This window comes from Scyliorhinus canicula, chromosome 16, assembly GCF_902713615.1.
Source record: "Scyliorhinus canicula chromosome 16, sScyCan1.1, whole genome shotgun sequence".
Taxonomy (NCBI): domain Eukaryota; kingdom Metazoa; phylum Chordata; class Chondrichthyes; order Carcharhiniformes; family Scyliorhinidae; genus Scyliorhinus; species Scyliorhinus canicula.
The window spans coordinates 112,477,751-112,497,531 of NC_052161.1; the positions used below are offsets into that span (position 1 = coordinate 112,477,751).

A 19,781-nucleotide genomic window follows, 5' to 3' on the forward strand; every position below is an offset into this window, starting at 1 on the left:
AAGAAAAGTTGGGCCTATACCCATTGGTGTTTAGAAGAATGACAGATGGATCTTATTGAAACATAAGAGACTTATTTGAGGAGAGTGATCTCCCTTTTAAGATGGAGAGGAGGTGAATATTTTTTCTCTCAGTAGGTTGTTAGTCTATGGAATTCTCTTCCCCAGAAAGCAGTGGAGCAGAGGCGTTGAATTTATTCAAGGCTGAGTTGTGCAGATATTTGATGGACAAGGGAGTTGAGTGTTCAGGTACCAGACAGGAAAGTAGGTCAGTCATGATCTTATTCAATGGTGGAGCAGAGCTGAATGGCCTATTACTGGTCCTAAGTTGTTCCTCTGTAAACGTGGGTGGGTCAAATCTTCCTAGTTTACAGGGACATTGGCCAGAATTAGGAATTGCCTCCCCTATTATTCGGAAAGCAAAATACAATGTTCATATTTTTGGGATCTCAATGTAAATCTTTGTTTCAGATGAACATATCTGCCTACTGGACTGTATCGTGGTTGATCTTCAGGACATGGATATCTTCACTGCAGAGAGGCATCCCAGAGACCTTGCTGGAAGATCTGAGAGCTGTGGTTCAGACTTGTCTTTTCCATCTTACCTGGTGAGACATGTAGATGGGAACCTGCTGAAGGAGCGGTGCTGGCTGAAGCTGCAAGTTGAGCGGAACCTGGATAGGTGAGTGTTTACTATTCATCTGGCTGCTGAGTCTCTTCAAAATAGCAATCTCGTTGATAGAAAAAATTACATTTGACTTTCTGTACATTTTTGTCTTTTTGAATTTTATATGATACTTAGTTTGGTGTGTTGCCACCAATTAGCAGCAGGAAAATGTCACTCAAGTCTTCAATTGCATTTTAAAGCATCGAATGCACCTTCTGTGATAGTTCAGTGAGAGGTTTGAATTATGAGGGCAAGTTGAACGTCTGGAATTTCATTAGCCTTGCATGGGAGAGGGGATGTTACGGAGGAATGCAAGATATTTAAAATAGAGAAAGTTATATAAAATGGAGAAGTTAGTGGCAAAATTAAAACTAATGTCAAGAAGCATTTCTTCACTGATTATTATGTGGAATGGACTTGGATAGAAAATTGGAAGCAAAAATTTGAGTCACTTGGGAGGACATAGTTATTGTTCTGTCATAAATAGACATTCGTCCCATCAACTTAAGCTCGTGTTTCTCGCCACATGAACAACCTAACCTAACTCCAGACCTCCTCCTCCCCATAGCCTTTAATAATTTTGAATGTAATTATCTCATTCCTTTTTAGCAAATTTATGGGCTGTGCCAAAAAACCTACATTGTAACCAAAAAACCTACATTGGTAACCATTGTCCTGCAAATCATTTATCATAACCTCCCCATAAGTTATTCTTGTAATTATATTGATTGTTCCCTCATTACTTTCTTGCGAACCAGTCGAAGCTCTATACCTTAAGCCTTCATAATCATTTTTAAAATTTCCAATTAAGAGACAATTTAACATGGCCAATCCACCTACCCTTCACATCTTTGGGTTATGGGAGTGAGACCCACGCAGCCATGGAGAGAATGCGCAAACTCCACATGCGCAGTGAACTAGGGTCGGGATCGACCCCATTTCCTCAGCGTCACGAGGCAGCAGTGCTAACCATTACGCCACCGTGCCACCCATCCTTCATAATCCAGAGGAACTCTACCACATTACCCATTAATCTTGTTAGGCCCAGTCAAAAATGCCCACACTTCTCATACTTGCATGAAAGAATAAGCTGGATCGGCTCAATGGTCCACCTCACCTCTGCTTATCTTTGCAACCTCCGACTGTTCACAGCACCAGTAACAATTCTACAGCCACCAATATTAGTTCATTATAATGTTATAGACTCCATACAGCCTTTCAGACACAACTCACATTTGGAAAGACAAAATATATAAATGTTTTACTGGGTGTTTTTCCACAGTTCAAGTTGGTGAAATGCAGAATGTTGGATACATCATTGTTTTACTAAAATCCTTATGCAAGACTACTGTGAAACATTCTTGTTTTGCATACTGCACATGGAATTCTCCATGAACAGGAATATTTATACAGTAATTGTATAAATATTAAGAGTGGCACGTTTTTAAACAGACTCCTGCAGGCATAATGTAGTGACTGATGCAGTTATTTTGAGTGTTAAAATATTAGAAGTGATCCACATAGCTTAAATGGTGGGGAAAAGCAGTTGACAGAAGCTCAGAGTCACAGATGGCGCTATTGGACGGCTGCTGCACCTGTCCCTGACATAGCACATTTAAAGAGGAACAGGGAGAATTACAGAGCAACGGTTGAGAAATGAATGGGGTTGCAGGTGATAAAAATAGACATAACTCTCTATAGGGAGAACAACAGGTCTGATATGAACTCTGAACAAATAGGTGGGCTTTGAATGGGTTAAAATCAGGCCCAGTGTATTTTTTATTTTCAGGAGCATTAATTTAAAAAAAAATTTAGAATACACAATTTATTTTTTCTAATTAAGGGGCAATTTAGCGTGGCCAATCCCCACCTACCTTGCACATCTTTGAGTTGTGGGGGCGAAACCGACGCAAACACGGGGAGAATGTGCAAACTGCACACAGACAGTAACCCAGAGCCGGGATCGAACCCAGGACCTCGGCGCCGTGAAGCAGCAGGGCTAACCACTGCGCCGCCATGCTGCCCTTCAGGAGCATTGATCGATTAAATTCCAGGGTCAAGGAGAAACTTGAAATTTTTTTTATCTGAAAGGCTGCTTACCTATCTTAGCAAGTTTTTTTTTTTTTTTTTTTTAAATTTAGAGTACCCAATTAATTTTTTCCAATTAAGGGGCAATTTAGCGTGGCCAATCCACCTAACCTACACATCTTTGGGTTGTGGGGGCGAAACCCACGCAAACACAGGGAGAATGTGCAAACTCCACACGGACAGTGACCCAGAGCCGGGATTGAACCTGGGACCTCAGCGCCGTGAGGCAGCAGGGCTAAACCTCTGTGCCACTGTGCTGCCCTCTATCTTAGCAAGTTGACGGGTAGGTTAAACTCTGAGAAGAAAACAATACAAGACCTGATTTTTCAAACAACCCATTTCACATTTTTGGTTTAAACCTCAATTGTGGAGCTGCACTGTATGAAATATTTCTGTTGGCTGCACTGTATTGCCTCATGACTGTATATCTTTTGCTTTAGGGAGATAAGCCATACTGTCCCTGATGTGGCTATCCATGGTAGTCTGTCATCGGTACACTGCTCTCTGGATCTTAATAAATACAAATTGATTCATGGATTAATTCAAAACAACTTGGGGGAACCCATTGAAGAATTCATGAGACCGTTTGACTTGCAGGACCCCAGCATACATGTAAGTGTGGGAAAATAGCATTGCATGGTAATATTTAGAGGAGTTAATTGACCAGGGTTGAGAGATTTTGTTGTTGAGAGCATCATTGCATTGTGGACGCAGACATTTTTTTCCCAATTGCTGAATGTTGCATTGGTTCTACTGAGTAATATGTGTAAAGTATATATGAATGAAATATGATTCTGGGGTGTTTCACGTTAAATGTTCCTCACCCTGAAATGTCTTCAGCTATCCTGCATCCTGGCTTTTTCTCTTCTTTTTGACCTCTTCCCTCCTCTCCTCTCCTTTTTATCTTGCTCAGCCTAGTTGTACAGAAGACCATTGACGGTTAATAGATACCTTGAAAATTGGCAGAAGGCAAATAAATGAGTGGTTAATTGTAAAGTAAGCTGCTGAAGTTTTGGGTTTTGAAGTAATTCGCAGGGGGTTCTATTTGTAGTATATTTCGTTCTGTTCATATCTGCTGTTGAGCTTTCCTGACAGTACTTGCCTAATTGTCGGGTGTGGCAGGGTATGCACAGCTTGGTTATTAAATTATCCATTTATAGTTCAAAATCAGCCATTAGCAATCTGGTACTGAAAAGCCAGGCCAATTTCTGTAAATTTACCGTTGTTAAATGAGTTGAAACTCTACATTTGCACTCAGCCTCGTTACTAATTGTAATGACTGCTTTAAGGCATACTTAAGATGCAAGGAATGCTGAACAGTTGTTGGACAATCTATTGGTTTGTAGATTTCTGAGGAATGTAAGTCCTGGGGAAAAGGGACATTTTCCGATATTGGACAACTAATATCTGTGTCAAGCACCCCCATGTCACTGAGACAGATGCATGCAGTGTAAAGCTGCTGATTTCTGTGCTACCAATGTACCTCAGTCCTAACCTTTAAAAAAAAATCACTACTCTTCCAGTGTGACATATTCCTATTTCCCACATCTGGTAGCCTTGCAAAGTGAGATTGCCAATTAGTGTCAAATTAAACAGTTTTGCCCTGTGGAATCAAACTCATTTCACACAGAATTCTTGCAGATGCGGGAACCTTTTGTTCTATCTATTACTCTGATCTGGATTTAAAGTAGGCTCCGGGGCGGAAGACTACAGTTTAACTCACTGAAAATCTTTTGTCATACTCATTAGAAAATATAGAAATTCATCCTTTCCCCCTCTTAATTTTTTCTCTTGTACCATTGTAGTAATCCACGGGAGGCAGGAGTTCCGTCACCACACCAATATTTATTTAAAATAACGATATTACAGGAGCAGCTACAAACAGTGCTGCTAGCAGTCCAGTCAACTTAAGACTGGCTCACAAAGCCTACACAGGTGCTTATATAGGCCCCCTCAATGAGCTATCATTGAGGGAGCTCATACTCCAATTGGCCAACCAATAAAGCCAATTGGAGTTCATTACAACCATGCATCATTCTCTGCTCGTGTGTGAACAGGAATTTTGCTGCCATGTCCAAGTCAGTGCCTTTAACAAGACTGATTTCCATGCTTTCCTACAAGAAGCACTCCTAATAAGTGCCTTAACTGACAGCCAAGGAAACTGGGATGGTTTCACAACGTGACCCACAATTTGCAGTCAAAATAACAGTAAGGCAGATTACATTGGCAATTATTTGTTCAAGCAAGTTGCATTTGCATGATTAAACTCATAACCGAAAGTTAGTTGTACTGCTCTACCATTAACATTGCAAAAATTACATTTTTCTGCATCATTATTGAAAGAGATTTGTTGTATTTGTGCATTAAAATGAAATAAGTTTGCCACGTAAAGTTAAATCTTGTTCATTTTGGTTGAAGTGCCTGCTTAATGTTTAAGCATTTGAGAAGTATTAATTACTAACAGCCAACTTTCTCTTGCTCTGAAAATTAGCTATTACAAGTTAGAGCCTCATTCCTTCGGACTTTTCTTGTTTGAGATTTTAAAAATATGAGGTTAACCTTTTCCTTTCTGTCTCCGATTTCTTTCTCCATCTTACTGCATTATTTCCTTTTCTCCCTTTATTTCTCTTTGCACCCAGTTTGACATTGAATTTACTCTAATTTATAGTTCCTCAGTCCTTGAGCTGTTAATTTCACAATCGTTCTATTTAATTGATTGAAAGGGTTCACAGTTGCTTGCCCTGTGATCTAGCACTGCAAGAATATCATTTTGAACTTACAGCAACTTACCACGTAAAAGGTTTTGGAACCTAAATGTGAAAGGGGAAGTCTAACTAACGACAGGCACCATTAATTACCCCATCACAGCAAACTATGACCCATTACAGCATGAATGTTTGAACATGTCATTTTGTTTAAAATTGTTACTGGGTATAGATATTTTTGGCTAGTATTTTCTGTTCAGGCATTTGATTTATTTAATTTTTTTTATTCTATCCCTCTTAGACAGTCCTTACTGGAGAAGTATACACAAACATGTCCTTTCTGATTGATATGATGAACGTTAGCTTGGAGCTGCTGGAGTCAAAGGGCAAGAACACAAGCAGTTGTTCTCTGGCAAGGTATTGACAGATATTCACATGTATGCATCTCTCCTGCAGTGTGCTTTTTTTATTTTGTGCTCCATGGCTCTGACAATGTAGGTCACTGTCTCTGAGGACCTTTGCTGCTCTGTAGGCAGCACTTAGATGGTGCATATAAAGAACCCAGCATGACCATCCACCCATCATACTTACCTTTCCTTCCATCCCCCCTCCTTTGTTATCCCCAAAGCCCTGGGGGAATGATCTTTATTTATTTCACATGGCATTGGTGATCGTTTTGGTGAAATGATAAACCTCAATCCCAGTGTTACAAGAACATGCTTCGAAAGAAATGAATAGAGGGGAATGAGAAGGGAGGGCAAGGGCTGGGATTTGAAGCCTGGCTTTGGCAACTGCAAAATTGGCAACCTTGATCAGGAGTGCAGCCAACAGAGTTTTGTTTTGAAAGAGCTTTGTCTTGGCACATAGCAATAATCCCAATTTAGTACTGCTCCAGATTCCCTTCCCCACAAATGCCATTCTATAGCTTGTGTGTAACATTGGCAGTTTTTTTATTTTGTACTGAATTGTGACCAGTTTTACGCTGTGAACTTGAGCTTTTGGCTTCTCAGATTGATTAGAGCCTGTTGAGTCCCTACACCCAGCGAAGAAACAAATTTTTCTCCTTGTAGTCAGAGGGAATGTTAATAATCTGCCATCCATCCTACATTTCATATAATTGATTAGCAGATTGTTGTTTGGTAGTCTTGCCCATATTGAAGCAAGATAAAGTGTAGTCTTTGGGTGAAGAGTTAGAGAGCTTAAAATTGTCCAATCTGTCCATTTTGTTATGTAATACTTTTTTCTATGTTTTGATTATTCTTATTGAATGGTAAATCTGAATAGAATTTGGGAAACAAGGCAGTGAAGTTTGTTGCAATGTAAGCCCCGACTGTAACACTCTAGTGTGCTTTTGAAAGCAATAAATAGTGGCGAGCCAGGAGGCAAGCATGGCCTAATCAGGGGTGCAGCGAACTGACTGCAAAATAAGTAGAGAAACGGAGGTGCAAACTTGAGGTGCTTTAGCACCACCATGGGTCGGAGGATGCAATTGCATGACAAGTTTATGCAAGCAGTTTCCATTATAAGTATGGGTGCAGGAATGAGTAATGAAAAAATGAAGTTCTATAACAGGGAGTAAAAATGCAATATTTTTAATAACTAAATATATTCCCTTTGTGAATCATGTATTCTATGCATTCTAAATTAATTTCTGTTTTGTTTCTGTATTAACTTAGCTATTTCCTTTCAAGGTTTGATTTCAAAAAGTCAAAGCTGCTGTATGAGAGCTTTTCAAACACAACAAAGTCCGTAAATCTGGTCTCTCACTCAATGATGGCATACGACACCCGAAGCACCGGACAAACAATGAACCCAGACACCAAACCGAATGTATTTAGATGCATTTTGGATGCATCAAAGAGCAGTAGCAACCAAGCCTCTCTGCAGATGGAACTGCATTACAGGTGTGAAACAGTTTAGCAGTTGCAGCATTGAGTAGCCTCAAATACTGACTAATACTGGTGACCATTTCCAAAAGTCTGTGCATACCTTACAAGTACAGTATCTGTATCATTGTTCAAGCTTACATCGGAAAGGAAGTTAATTTGGCCAGTTGCTGGAGGGGCTGAACAGCTGTCATTGAACAGTACCCCTGCAAAAGTTAGCATCTCCAAGAGAGCAGTAAAGAAAATGGGAGAGGGGCTACAAAATGCAAAGGTCACAGCCAGTACCAAGGAAACTATTGTTTCAGTGCTTGTAGTCATCATAACTCACCACAAAATGGAAATACATGCTTGCCTATCTGTTATTCATGGTTGAAGCCCATGGTCATGGTAAATGTGACTGGTAAAGATTATTATTTCTTCATTAAGCTGGTAGATAAACTAAGATTCTACCTTGAGAACAGAGGAAAAATGATCATATCAACATTGTCTTAATGATAGAGCCTCACTAGCGTTCTGGGTAGCAGGTCAGTAGTCTGGAAGAATATTCATTTGGACAGTTAATCTTCATTTTAAGTAATCGATGCAAAGAACAGCCTTACATTCTGAGGAGAAAGAGAAAAATAATTGGAAATATCCAAAAGAATATGAGGATGTTATAGATAATGCATTTAACTGAATCTTGCCGGGTGGACTGACACCTTGCCTGTTGTGAATTCCATGCCCTTCCTGTCTACATGTGACTACATTAGACTGCAACCTTTTTCTTTTATTCCTAACTGAGTTGAACTTCCGATGCCATACTCTTTCTACAAAAAAAATTTACTTCCCCCTCTGCAATATTATATGCCTCCATCCTACCTCAGTTTCTATGCTGCTGAAACCCTCATCCATGCCTTTGTTATTAAGTAAGTCCACTGAGTTTCCTTGAACGTTGAATAAGGCAATCTATGTAATGATGACCCTGGGTTCTGCTGGAAATTCCCTGCAATGAAAGTTTCTAACTGTTGTGATGCTGTTAGAGAGAAAATTAATAAATTATTATCAATGACTCTTGTTTATTTCTGAGTAGGGTTTTCAATTATTAAATCCATTATATAAACTCTGCACTGGATATGGCTGAGAAGTTGAATCCTATCTCGACTTCAGTCAGAAGTACTGAAAGCCTTTCTTGATTTTCCAGGTCAACCAGAGATGCTTCATGCTTCACTGTGGTGCTGAACAACCTGCGTGTCTTTGTTATATTTGATTGGCTGATGCTTGTGCGGGATTTCCTGCAAACATCTAACAGCCCAAAGAAACCAGAAAATGCCTCACCAGCCCGTGACCGAAAGGTTGGTGGCGAAGTCTTGGTCCCCAAAACGGTGAAGTATGGAGTTATCACAAAGCGGTCTTCTGTACCTATGCCGAATGAGAAGTACTTGGAAGTGAAAATCAATGTAACTGGTAAAAACTGCTTTCAAGCCAACCTCTCTAATCTTCAGACAAACAGTTGATTGTTTTCTTTAATGTTCTATTCATTTCCAGATCTGTTTTACAAGTGTATATCATTTTGAGATACAGTAATTTCATAGTTCATAAAAAGAAACCCCTCCCAACAAACAAATGGAAAAGAACTTTACTTGATGTATTTTTATACCATATGGACCAGACAGCCAGTCCGAATGAGCTGTTCTTACTTGGGATGTAGTAGGGGCACTGCAGTTTAGCATGAGTGCTTCTGGACTGGGAAAGCTTGGTTCAGACTAAGCTTCCACTCTTGATGACTATCTGATGGCATCTACAGGAAAGTGTGGATGTTCTGTTGAGGTGAGAATGTACTTCACTAAACTCCTCACATTCACTTTCTTGGTTCACACATAAGGGATCGTCATCTACATGATAATACCAACTGGCATTGGTCATCATGAAACCATACACTGACAAGAGTCAATATTTTCACACATGGGAATATTGTGGCGGGATTAAAGTGCCTACTACTGAGCATTCCTCTATTGCAAAAAGCAACGTTAGTCACGAGTTGAAACAATTGCTCTTTACATTTGTAATGCTGCTTTCAATTAACTTTCTGTACAGTCAATCCATCATTATTGCCCTGGGCCATAAGGTAATACCTAAAGTAGCCTTGTTGTTATGGTACTGGCCGGGTTCAGATCTGACCATGGCAAATGGTGGAATTAAATTTGATAAACCTGGTAATCATGTGCTTGCAGTTGGATTGGATTTGTTTATCGTCACGTGTACTGGGGTACAGTGAAAAGTATTGTTCTGCATAAAGCCCAGAGAAATCATTCCATACATGAATACATAATGTAAATACATAGACTCCGGCATTGGGTGAATCATACAGGCGTGCAGTACTGCAGTTCTGTCCTGTGATACGGAATTGATTTAAATGCTGTTTGAACAACCAGGATTGAGCAGCCTGCTCAAAGAACATGCTCAAAGCAAATGCTTGAAAATAATAGACAATAGCATGTAGGATAATATTCAAGGGGATTACCTTTTCAGAATGGTAATTCAGAGATTACTGTTGCTTCTGTCTTCCACCCCAGCCTACATTCTATTTAATAAACAACTTTAATTCCTTTCACAGGAACTGAATTTGTTGTGGTTGAAGACATGTCGTGCCACGATACAAATGCAATCATTCTGAAGGCAACCACTGTGCTCACCTATAAGCCACGGCTTGTGGATCGACCATTCTCTGGCAGTCTTGGTGGAATTGAGGTAAAGAAAATACTTGACTCGCAGACATTCCTCCAAGGCAATAATGGCCCAGATCCTCAGTTCGCTTATGGTTCATGCCCTGGAGGTACCTGAAAGATGCAGGGTGGGGGGGGGACTTCTCGGAAGTCCACACACAAGGACTCCATGGGAATTGCCCGAGAACCTCCGAAAAGGCATGATATTTCCCTGACAATCCTATGCTGCATTGACGGACCCCAGGCATAGCTGCGCTGCATGTTTCTCACCAGGCAGGATCAGATGTCCTGGTTAGAAATGTGCAGCTCCAGATTAAGGTGAGTGGATTACCAATCCGATGGAGATTACCACCCACAAAAGATTCGGCCCATAGTTTTATTTTCTGATGTACAATGATTTCCTTTTGCAGTGTGAAGCAGTGAGATTTTTATTTTGTCACTATGCTATCAAAATAGAACTTTGTTCATAGCTCTTTTATATAAAAAAAACACAGAGAGTAATCTTAGTTGTTTCAACGGCTGGCTTGGAGACTTAACATGGGAAACTTGGAAAACAGCAGTTAATTGATGGTGATGTACTCGTTATCTGTAATCACTTTTTTTCCTGGATGGCAGTGCTGAGGTGCCAACCACATGGGAACCAAGCAATATCAAATATAAAGATCCAACAACTTCAATTCAACTTTGGGCCGTCTCTATACAAACATACGAATTTGGAGCAGGATTAGGCCGTTCGACCACTCGAGCCTGCTTCATCATTCAGTAAGATCATGGCTGATCTAATTGTGGCCTGAACTGCATATTCCACCTACCCCCATAACCTCAAGAATCTATCTGCCTCTACCTTAAAATTATTCAGTATCCTGCCTTCACTGCTGTCTGGGGAAAGGAGTTCCAATGGTTCAAAACACTCAGAAAACAATTCTTGTCATCTCTGTCTTAAATGGGAGACCCCTTAGTTTTAAACTGTGTCCCTTAATTTGAGCGCCCCCCCCCCCCCCCCCCCCCCCCCCCCCAAAGGGAAACATCCTTTCAACATCTACCCTGTCAAGTCCCCTCAGGATCTTGTACGTTTCAGTAAGATCAAATCTAAATCTTCTAAATCCAGTGGATACTTAGCCTTTCCTGGGAATATAACCCCCACCATCCCAGTATCAGCTATTTCTAGATAGAAGTCTAGCAATATAACAGTGATTTGCCCTCTCCTGCTGGGCTACAGGTTCATACAATTATGGAGTGATACTTTGGCACTCATTGCTGCATTCTCAGTGGAATGACTGAAGTCAGACCTTGAAAGACTGGTAAATCACAAATGTAAACCCATTCCCAGCAATGTGCTATGTCACTATTCTCAATGTAAATTTTAGGGATTTTTCTTTCTTTTTAAAGTACCTAATTATTTTTTTCCAATTAAGGGGCACTTTAGCGTGGCCAATCCACACATCTTTGAGTTATGGGTGAGGCCCACACAGACACTGGAAGAATGTGCAAACTCCACAAGGACAATGGTCGAACCCAGGTCCATGGCTCTGTGAGACAGCAGTACTAACCATGCACCACCCTGCCGCCCTAATTTTATCGATTTTAATTTGCTCTTTGAAAACTACAGTAAACACTGGATGGTTTAATGTCTGATTTCTGCAATGAATTATATGAATCCAAATCCTATTTACAGGTGTTTTCGTGCCGACTTGGAAATGAACAAGAGACTGCTCTGTCCATCATAGATCCTGTAAATGTGCAGATGGAATTGATTGGAAACCCCATCTACCAGAAGAGCTCGGGGCTACTGGATGCCTTTGGCAGTGAGGATTTCCCACCAGTGCTTGAGGTAACATCGTAGCAGACGTAGAACTCTGTGGTGTTAGCTGATCTTAGCCAAGCAACGGTCCAATGTGCTGCAACTGGATTGACATTCCTGGTTAAGACGGAAGAAAGAAATTCCGTGTTCCCGTTCGTGGTTAATTTCCAGTGGACTGCATATGTGGTTAACTGGTGAGGTTCTGATCCGTAATGCACTCAGCTTTGATGTCTTTCAGCTTGAACAAAAATACGATTTTAGGCTTGTACAATAGGAAAACCCACTTACTGTAGCAAAACACCTGAAAGTCACGGCTGTCTGTAGCGTCACGTACCAATGACAGTCTGCTTTCACAAGAATGGGAGAAAATTGAGGGAAGATGTTTATTTCGAATAGTAGCTAATTACTGTCTAGTGTAGTGGGCAATATCTTCACCTCTGAGCCAGAAGATTTGGGTTCAAGTCCGACTCCAGGACTTGATGACCAAGGAAGGTGCATTCATAACCAGAGCAAGACTCATTCTCAACCTATAAATCCTTCCAATGCTCCCACGGCATATGGTAAGAATGGGAGAGTCTCCTGGTCATCCATGCTTGATGTGGAGTGCCACCCCTCAAGCTGACATACTGGTGACATCCTATCAACATGCTCCAGGAAACACGAGCCTTGGAACAGACACAAGCACATGTTCCGTCTGCCTCATGTACCACTAGACACAGGAAGCACTCGGGAAGGGACTGTCTAGTAATGGTACATATCCTCTTTAAGGGTAAGAAAATCACCACTGTTGATTATAATTTTTAGATATGAATCACTGCACTTCATATTCAAGTAACATGTCTTCACTTATGATTTTTGTATATGAGTGCTGCAATTCATATTCAAGTTAACATATCTAGGCTACAATAAAGATGATTTTAAGGTGAACAGAGCTGAGCAACACAAATGAGATTGAAGTGCTTTTTAAAAGCATTTTTATGGAATGTGGACATCGCTGGCTAGACCAGCATTTATTGTCCATCCCTAATTGCCCTTGAGAAGGTGGTGATGAAATGAAAATCGCTTATTGTCACGAGTAGGCTTCAAATGAAGTTACTGTGAAAAGCCCCTAGTCGCCACATTCCGGCGCCTGTTCGGGGAGGCTGTTACGGGAATCGAACCGTGCTGCTGGCTTGCCTTGGTCTGCTTTCAAAGCCAGCGATTAGCCCTGTGAGCTAAACAGCCCCTAGCTGCCTCCTTGAATCACTGCAGTCCCTGTGGTGTAGGTACACCCACCGTGCTGTTAGGGAGGGAGTTCCAGGATATTGGCCCAGCATCAGTAAGGAACGGCGATATTTAGCTGAATTGGACATTCTGAATTCTCCCTCAGTGTACCTGAACAGGCGCCATAGCGTAGTGACTAGGGGGTTTTCACAGTAACTTAATTGCAGTGTTAATGTAAGCCTACCTGCGACACAAAGATTTTTATTACATATTACAATGGTGAATAACTTAAGAGGGGAACCTCCAGGTGGTGGTGTTGGCAGGTATCTGCCGCCCTTGTCCTTGTAGATGGTAATGGTCATGGGTTTGGAAGGTGCTGCTTAAGGAACCTTGGTGAGTTCCTGCAGTGGAACTTGTAGATGGTACATACTGCTTCCACTGTTCATCGATGATGGAGGGAGTGAATGTTTGTGGATGGGATGCCAATCAAGTGGGCTGCTTTGTCCTGGATGGTGTCGAGCTTCTTGTGTTGTTGGAGCTGCACTCATCCAGGCAAGTGGAGAGTATTCCAATATACTCCTGACTTGTGCCTTGTAGATTGCAGACAGGCTTTCGGGAGTCAGGAGATGAGTTATTCAGCGCAGGATTCTGAACTTTGACCTGCTCTTGTAGCTTACGGTTATTCCGGTTCAGTGTCTGTTCAATGGTAACTCCCAAGATGCTGATTACAGCTATTTGTAAGGGGAAAAAGACAAACCACCAGTGACAGTTAGAATGAGCTGTTTTGCCAGCTCTTCATCAACCTCTGACATCAACAGTTGTAGCTTCAAACCTGTGTTACATGGGTCATAAATACAAGAATCCTGAGGAGAAAATGCTTCTTTCTTTTACCCCATCCATAGTACAGTACCCTATTTACCACATTACTTTAAGCATAGGTCATAGTTTGCAAATCACCTTGATGCATTCAGCCCAGGATTAGAAACTAGTGTTTTTGGATTATAGAACAGAGAAGCAAAGGAAGTCAAACTAAAGCCATAGAAGATTTCCAGCTGTAAGTTATTGCTATAATAGCCATAAATCACTAGGGAGGAAAACAGTGCTTTAGGCTTTTAAAAGAGGAGTTTTAAAACAAGCAGGGAACTCAACGTTTTTAACCTCTGTAATTTAACATTTTGAACAGCACACAAAAGTAACAATCCAACAGGGATATACTCAGATGTCACAAATGTAATGCTCCTGTGCAGAGTTAAGTCAAAGATGAAGAAATGTTGCGTGAAGATCAGTGCACCCTGCGTAATGTTTGCCCAGTAAAATTAATGGGCACACTGCCTTCCATGCCTGACTTTATAATACACATGAAATTCTGTATCGAGAGTTTTAATTTGAACAATCTAATCCATAGTACAAGGGTGAGTCGATACAAATTTAAACCTGTGCTAGCCTTGTAGAAGTAATGAAGTTCTTTTCAAAGTTTGATTACAGGAGACCGGCAGTGAATAGAGAAATCTATCAGTGATCCAGTTCTAATTATAGAAATACCGTTACATGGTTACTTTTCCTGATGATGACATGGGAAGGTGGAGTTACTAACACCAGAGCTTGAACCCCAAATTATAAACACACCATTCTCCAGTGGAAACAAAACGAGCATGGGATAGAGCAGATTGAAGGGGATGCGAGAAGCTGAGTTTCTGGCTGTATATCTTTTATGCCATGCGTCATGATTACTTGTAGGTTTATTCAGTTTTTAAAGATTGAGACAAGATTAGGTTATTCTCAATGGATTTGCCACAGTGAGGTAATGTTTTGAGCAGCTCTACAGACCGTCTAAGCTCACACACGAAGAATGGCCTCTTGAGTATGAGGTACTGGAGGGTAGCCAAAGTTCATGCAACTGACGCTAAAGGTCTCCAGTATGGGGGAGAGAAAAAATAAGTTATATATTTTTAATTTGTTATTAATTTAAAAAAAATTCAATTTGGAGTACCCAATTCATTTTATTTTCCATTAAAGGGGCAATTTAGCGTGGCCAATCCACCTAGCCTGCACATCTTTGGGTTGTGAGGCGAAACCCACACAAACATGGGGCGAATGTGCAAACTCCACACGGACAGTGACCCAGAGCTGGGATCGAACTTAGGACCTTGGCGCCATGAGGCAGCAGTGTTAACCACTGTGCCACCATGCTGCCTTAAATTTGTTATTCTTAAATAAATCAAGGTCTTAATATATATTGAGCTTTCTTTTGTGAAACTACCATACATATTTATTTACCTAAATTAAGCAGCTATAAAGGCGGCACGGTGGCGCAGTGGTTAGCCTCACGGTGTTGAGGACCCGGGTTCGATCCAGGCTCCAGGTCACTGTCTGTGTGGATTTTGCACATTCTCCCTGTGTTTGCAAGGGTCTCACCCCCACAACCCAAAGATATGCAGGCTAGATGAATTAACCACGCTAAATTGCCCCTTAATTGGAAGAAATAATAATTGGGTACTCTAAAATTAAAAAAAACTAAGCAGCTATAAAATATCAAACTGTGGTGACTTACTATATTGTCACAGTTCAAAACAGAATGGGTGCCATAGTCCTTCTCACTAACATCCACCGTAGAAGATGTAATTTTCTATTTCTGGCTTTTACAAGTATTTCAGATCTTTTTGATTCTAATAGCACCCAGTCATGTGTCAGTAGGTAACGGAATATTCATTTGCACCTCAAAAATGTTAATTAAGCTGAGGGAGCAGAAAAGCAGTCATAGCCTCAACCAGCAGACTTGCAGAACTGAATCCTGGCAGCAGAATTTGTGCCACTGGCCAGTTAAATGGATGGCAGGCACTTCTACTCAAAAAAAGTATTCTGTTTGATTGTTCTCCTGCAACAGGAGTCTTTCCCTGGCTGTAAGGAAGTGGGTTTAATACTATCTTCTATTAATATTCCAGTCAATTTACTGGAGAGTGAGAAAAGAGGGCTACAAAGTCATGAAAACTAGCCGTCAATATTTCAAAGCCTGCCAGGCTGAGGTAGGCATGGTATAGCAAATCTTCCACAGCATCTTCTCAAGGGTAGTGAGAGATGAACAACAATGCTGGCCTTGACAGTGATGTCCATGTCCCAGTAAAAATAAAAAAAAGTTCCGTTCATTGGCAAATCAGTAAAAATGAGGCACATACTCAGGATTACCACTAGGGTTTACAACATTTTTTTTGTCTAAAGGTCCTTAGAACATAGACTGACCAAAATATTTAAAAATGAATTTCAAAAAGGAATGTAAATGGATATCGGAAAAGAGCAGGGAAATTGAATTAAGTAGACAGCTGTCTTTGAAGAACACAGGTATGAGGGCCTCCTTCTGGCTCTAAATTCTGTGAACAACCACAATAAAGGAGAGGTGAACTAAAATGCGCTTTGCATTATTGTCGTCTTTGGTATAGTTCAAAGGTGAAGGGAAGACTATTTGATACATAGAACTATTGAATGACAAAACACAGAAACGGACCATTCGCATCTGTTCTGATCTTATCCATTCCGATGTTCCCTTTCATCCCGTCCCCTTTTGTGCTGCAGATTCAGTTCTCTACCCTTGATATCAGGCTATCCTACAATGATGTCCAGCTGTTTCTGGCCATTGTGAAGTCTTTTCCTAAGCGAACAACTGCAATATCCACTATGCCTGATCCTGATTCAATGGATGGAAGCACCAGCCCGGTTCCTTTGACAGGCAGCTCAACAGCAGGATCTGGGAAAAGAGAGACAACAAAATACCAGATAGATCCTGTCCTTGGTAAGTGTTGGGCAGAGGAATAAAAGGCCATTCACAGACTAATCTGAGGGCACTTGCTAGAATATGCAGCTTTTATACAGCAGGCTATTTCTTTTGAAAGTTATGTGACCAGCAATCGAAGCAGGACTTGAAGACCTGCTAATCCAGACAGGAATTTAATTATGTTGCTACATTGTGGAAGATGCCTTCATTCAGATAACACATTAAAGCGAGGTGCCTTCTGCCCTCTCAAGTAGGCGCAAAGGTTTTTCAGAAGTACGTTGAAGTTTTATTCTTTTTGAACATTCCCCTCTCTGCTCACATCAATAGGGAATTTAGAAGTAGGAATAAGGAAAAATATCAGGTCATGTGGATAAAAGTATTGACCGGATTTGAGTTAAACAGCAAACTCGGATAGCACTGTTGTTTCACAGCTCCAGGGTCCCAGGTTTGATTCCCAGCTTGGGTCACTGTCTGTGCGGAGTCTGCACGTTCTCCCCGTGTCTGCGTGGGTTTCCTCCAGGTGCTCTGGTTTCCTCCCACAAGTCCCGAAAGACGTGCTGTTAGGTAATTTGGCCATTCTGAATTCTCCCTCTGTGTACCCGAACAGGCGCCGGAGTGTGGCGACTACGGGATTTTCACAGTAACTTCATTGCAGTGTTAATGTAAGCCTAGTTTTGACAATAAAGATTATTATTATTAGAAGCTTTGAGGCTGAGGGGAAAAATCCTTTTTTTCCCCAGTTTTCCAAATGTTCACAATGTATTTCACAGATTAAATTCCCATTACATCACTCTGGTAGCACATTTGAGCATTTGCTTCACCAATGTAAGATATCTATTTTCCATATCAGTCATTTTTCTGTTTTTTCCGAATGAGATTTCCAGTTAATACCAAGTTGTATCAACTGCTTTGTCTTATGAATTTGATATTAGAAACAGGATTTAAATTGCCTTCAAGACATTTAATCCAGGGCAACTGAGAGGGTAACTCTTCATTGCATCACTCTGGGCTAGATTTAAACCCATGGTCAAAAGATGGCTCAACCATCCCTCCAAGTAATTTTATTCTAATTCATAAGATTTCATGAATATCTCATGAAAGAATGCCCTGCTCTTACAAGTTTCTGGCACAAACTCTTGTAATTGAGGAATTTCAGAGTGTCTTAGTGCTTGATTGAGTGCCAAAACAAGTGGATTTTGTTCTGTTCACTTGGTAGTATACAAATTCAGCCAGCTTAGCAACAAGAAAGCTTCAGGTTTGAAAGTGGGGCAATATTCCAATCTCGACTCAGTTGTTTTAAAACAAGCATTCTCACTTAACTGATCAAGGTGCAGCATCTCAGGACAGCTAACAATTTGGTGAATTGTAGCAGCATTTGCACTTCATTCCCACACGTCGTTACATTAACAGGAGAGAAGAATTGTAATTTTGCTGGGGAGATGATTTCTGTGTGGTCTTTGAATTATATGGATGGTTAATTACAATGTTTAAATTGTCTTTGCCTCTAATGTAGAATGCAGGGATTGTTGACTAATTATATATCAGCTTTGTTACTTTTTTACAGAATTGCAGCTGGATCGACTCCAGGACCTTGGGTTCAGTCTGGAAGATTGTCGCAGAGCACTGCTACTAAGCAAAGGTAGAAAACACACTTTTCTAATTCGCCCCACAGCACTTAAGCTAGTTTCTTATATATGCTCGTGCATCCTTGGTTGTGTTGCTTTTGTTAGAATGGAAAATGCTCCTGAAAATTAATTTGTCAGAGGTGGAAAGTAAAAACCTAGCTAATGGAATGGTTTATCGCTCACTGTAACAATGAATAGTTTATTAAATTACATTTAGCAGGGGTTTCTGCCGTTAAGGCGAAGAATTCCAGAAATATGTGAGTGGAAGGCAAACAACTGCAGTGTCTCAGCCATTTCAAAGAAGCAATAAATTAGTGAAAAATCTGTGTGAAAAATGTGGTAGGCTTGTCTGATTGTTCTCCTTTCCTAGCACAGAGCCTTTATTGAGCAGCCTGGTTACATAGTATGCTGGAGCATTCCCCTATCCAAGCAGCATTCAGGTTTGCCGGCGATGTATGGTAAAGTTCTCCAGTAACAAAATTGTCTTTTGCATCTAATAACTTTATTTCTGTTTTATTCTGAATTGGATAGGCCAGCTGAATCAGGCTGCCACCTGGCTGTTCAAGAATGCTGAACCAGTGTCAGCAAACGGAGCAGCAACCAGTAGCAACGGTCGTGGGACTGGCACAGCATTGCTGGTCTCTGGGATCGAGGTGAAAGCTGAGAACATCTGTATCTGCCTGATTGATGACTGCATGGATTGCGATGTACCTCTTGCTGAGCTTACCTTTTCAAGTAGGTTTTCTCGGCAAACCATTCAAACTGAGCTTCAGTCCCCTTAGTGGCAAGGTGATCCAGTCTAGTGTGGGAGATGATGGACTGCACCGAGGGTGTATATCACTTCTATATTGAACACTATCTCCTGTGGCTGTAGAAGTTGATTTGTGAGTGGATGTCCCTTCCACAGCTGGGGCAGATGAAAAGCATTGATCTGAGATCAGCTAATTTTTTTTTTCCTCTCCCAGTGGACTTTCTTTTCCATCATCTGGGCGTTTCTTTTGTCCTTGAGGTTTCGCTTGCAGACGCCCTTACGTGGGCAACTTGTTGGGTTTATTGCCGATGGCAAGCTCGCCATAGAGCATGCGGCCATCATCCACTCGGCTCACGTGATTCAACCAAAGTTGCATAGTGATTATGTTACTGAACTGGTAATGTAAAGACAGGGGTTCACATCCTACCCCGGAAATTAGGGAGTTTAGATTCAATTAAATAATTTAAACGTTGGCTGGACTGAGTGGCTTGCTAGGCCTTTTGAGAGTGAATCACATTGCTATGGATCAGAGGTCCAACATAAGCCAGACCTGGGAAGGATGGCACATTTACTTCCCTAAAGGACATTAT

At 41.0% G+C, this 19,781-nt stretch overlaps 1 protein-coding gene across 1 annotated transcript in view; it reads left to right on the forward strand.

Annotated features, from left to right (window-relative positions):
* Positions 1 to 19,781, forward strand: part of vps13d (vacuolar protein sorting 13 homolog D) — a 302,778-nt gene that overhangs the window by 107,090 nt on the left and 175,907 nt on the right. Inside the window, 10 exon segments of the mRNA XM_038821608.1 lie at positions 469 to 679; positions 3,193 to 3,364; positions 5,759 to 5,874; positions 7,149 to 7,361; positions 8,524 to 8,786; positions 9,937 to 10,070; positions 11,721 to 11,876; positions 16,617 to 16,833; positions 18,380 to 18,454; positions 18,972 to 19,175. Coding sequence (XP_038677536.1) covers positions 469 to 679; positions 3,193 to 3,364; positions 5,759 to 5,874; positions 7,149 to 7,361; positions 8,524 to 8,786; positions 9,937 to 10,070; positions 11,721 to 11,876; positions 16,617 to 16,833; positions 18,380 to 18,454; positions 18,972 to 19,175 — 1,761 coding nt within the window.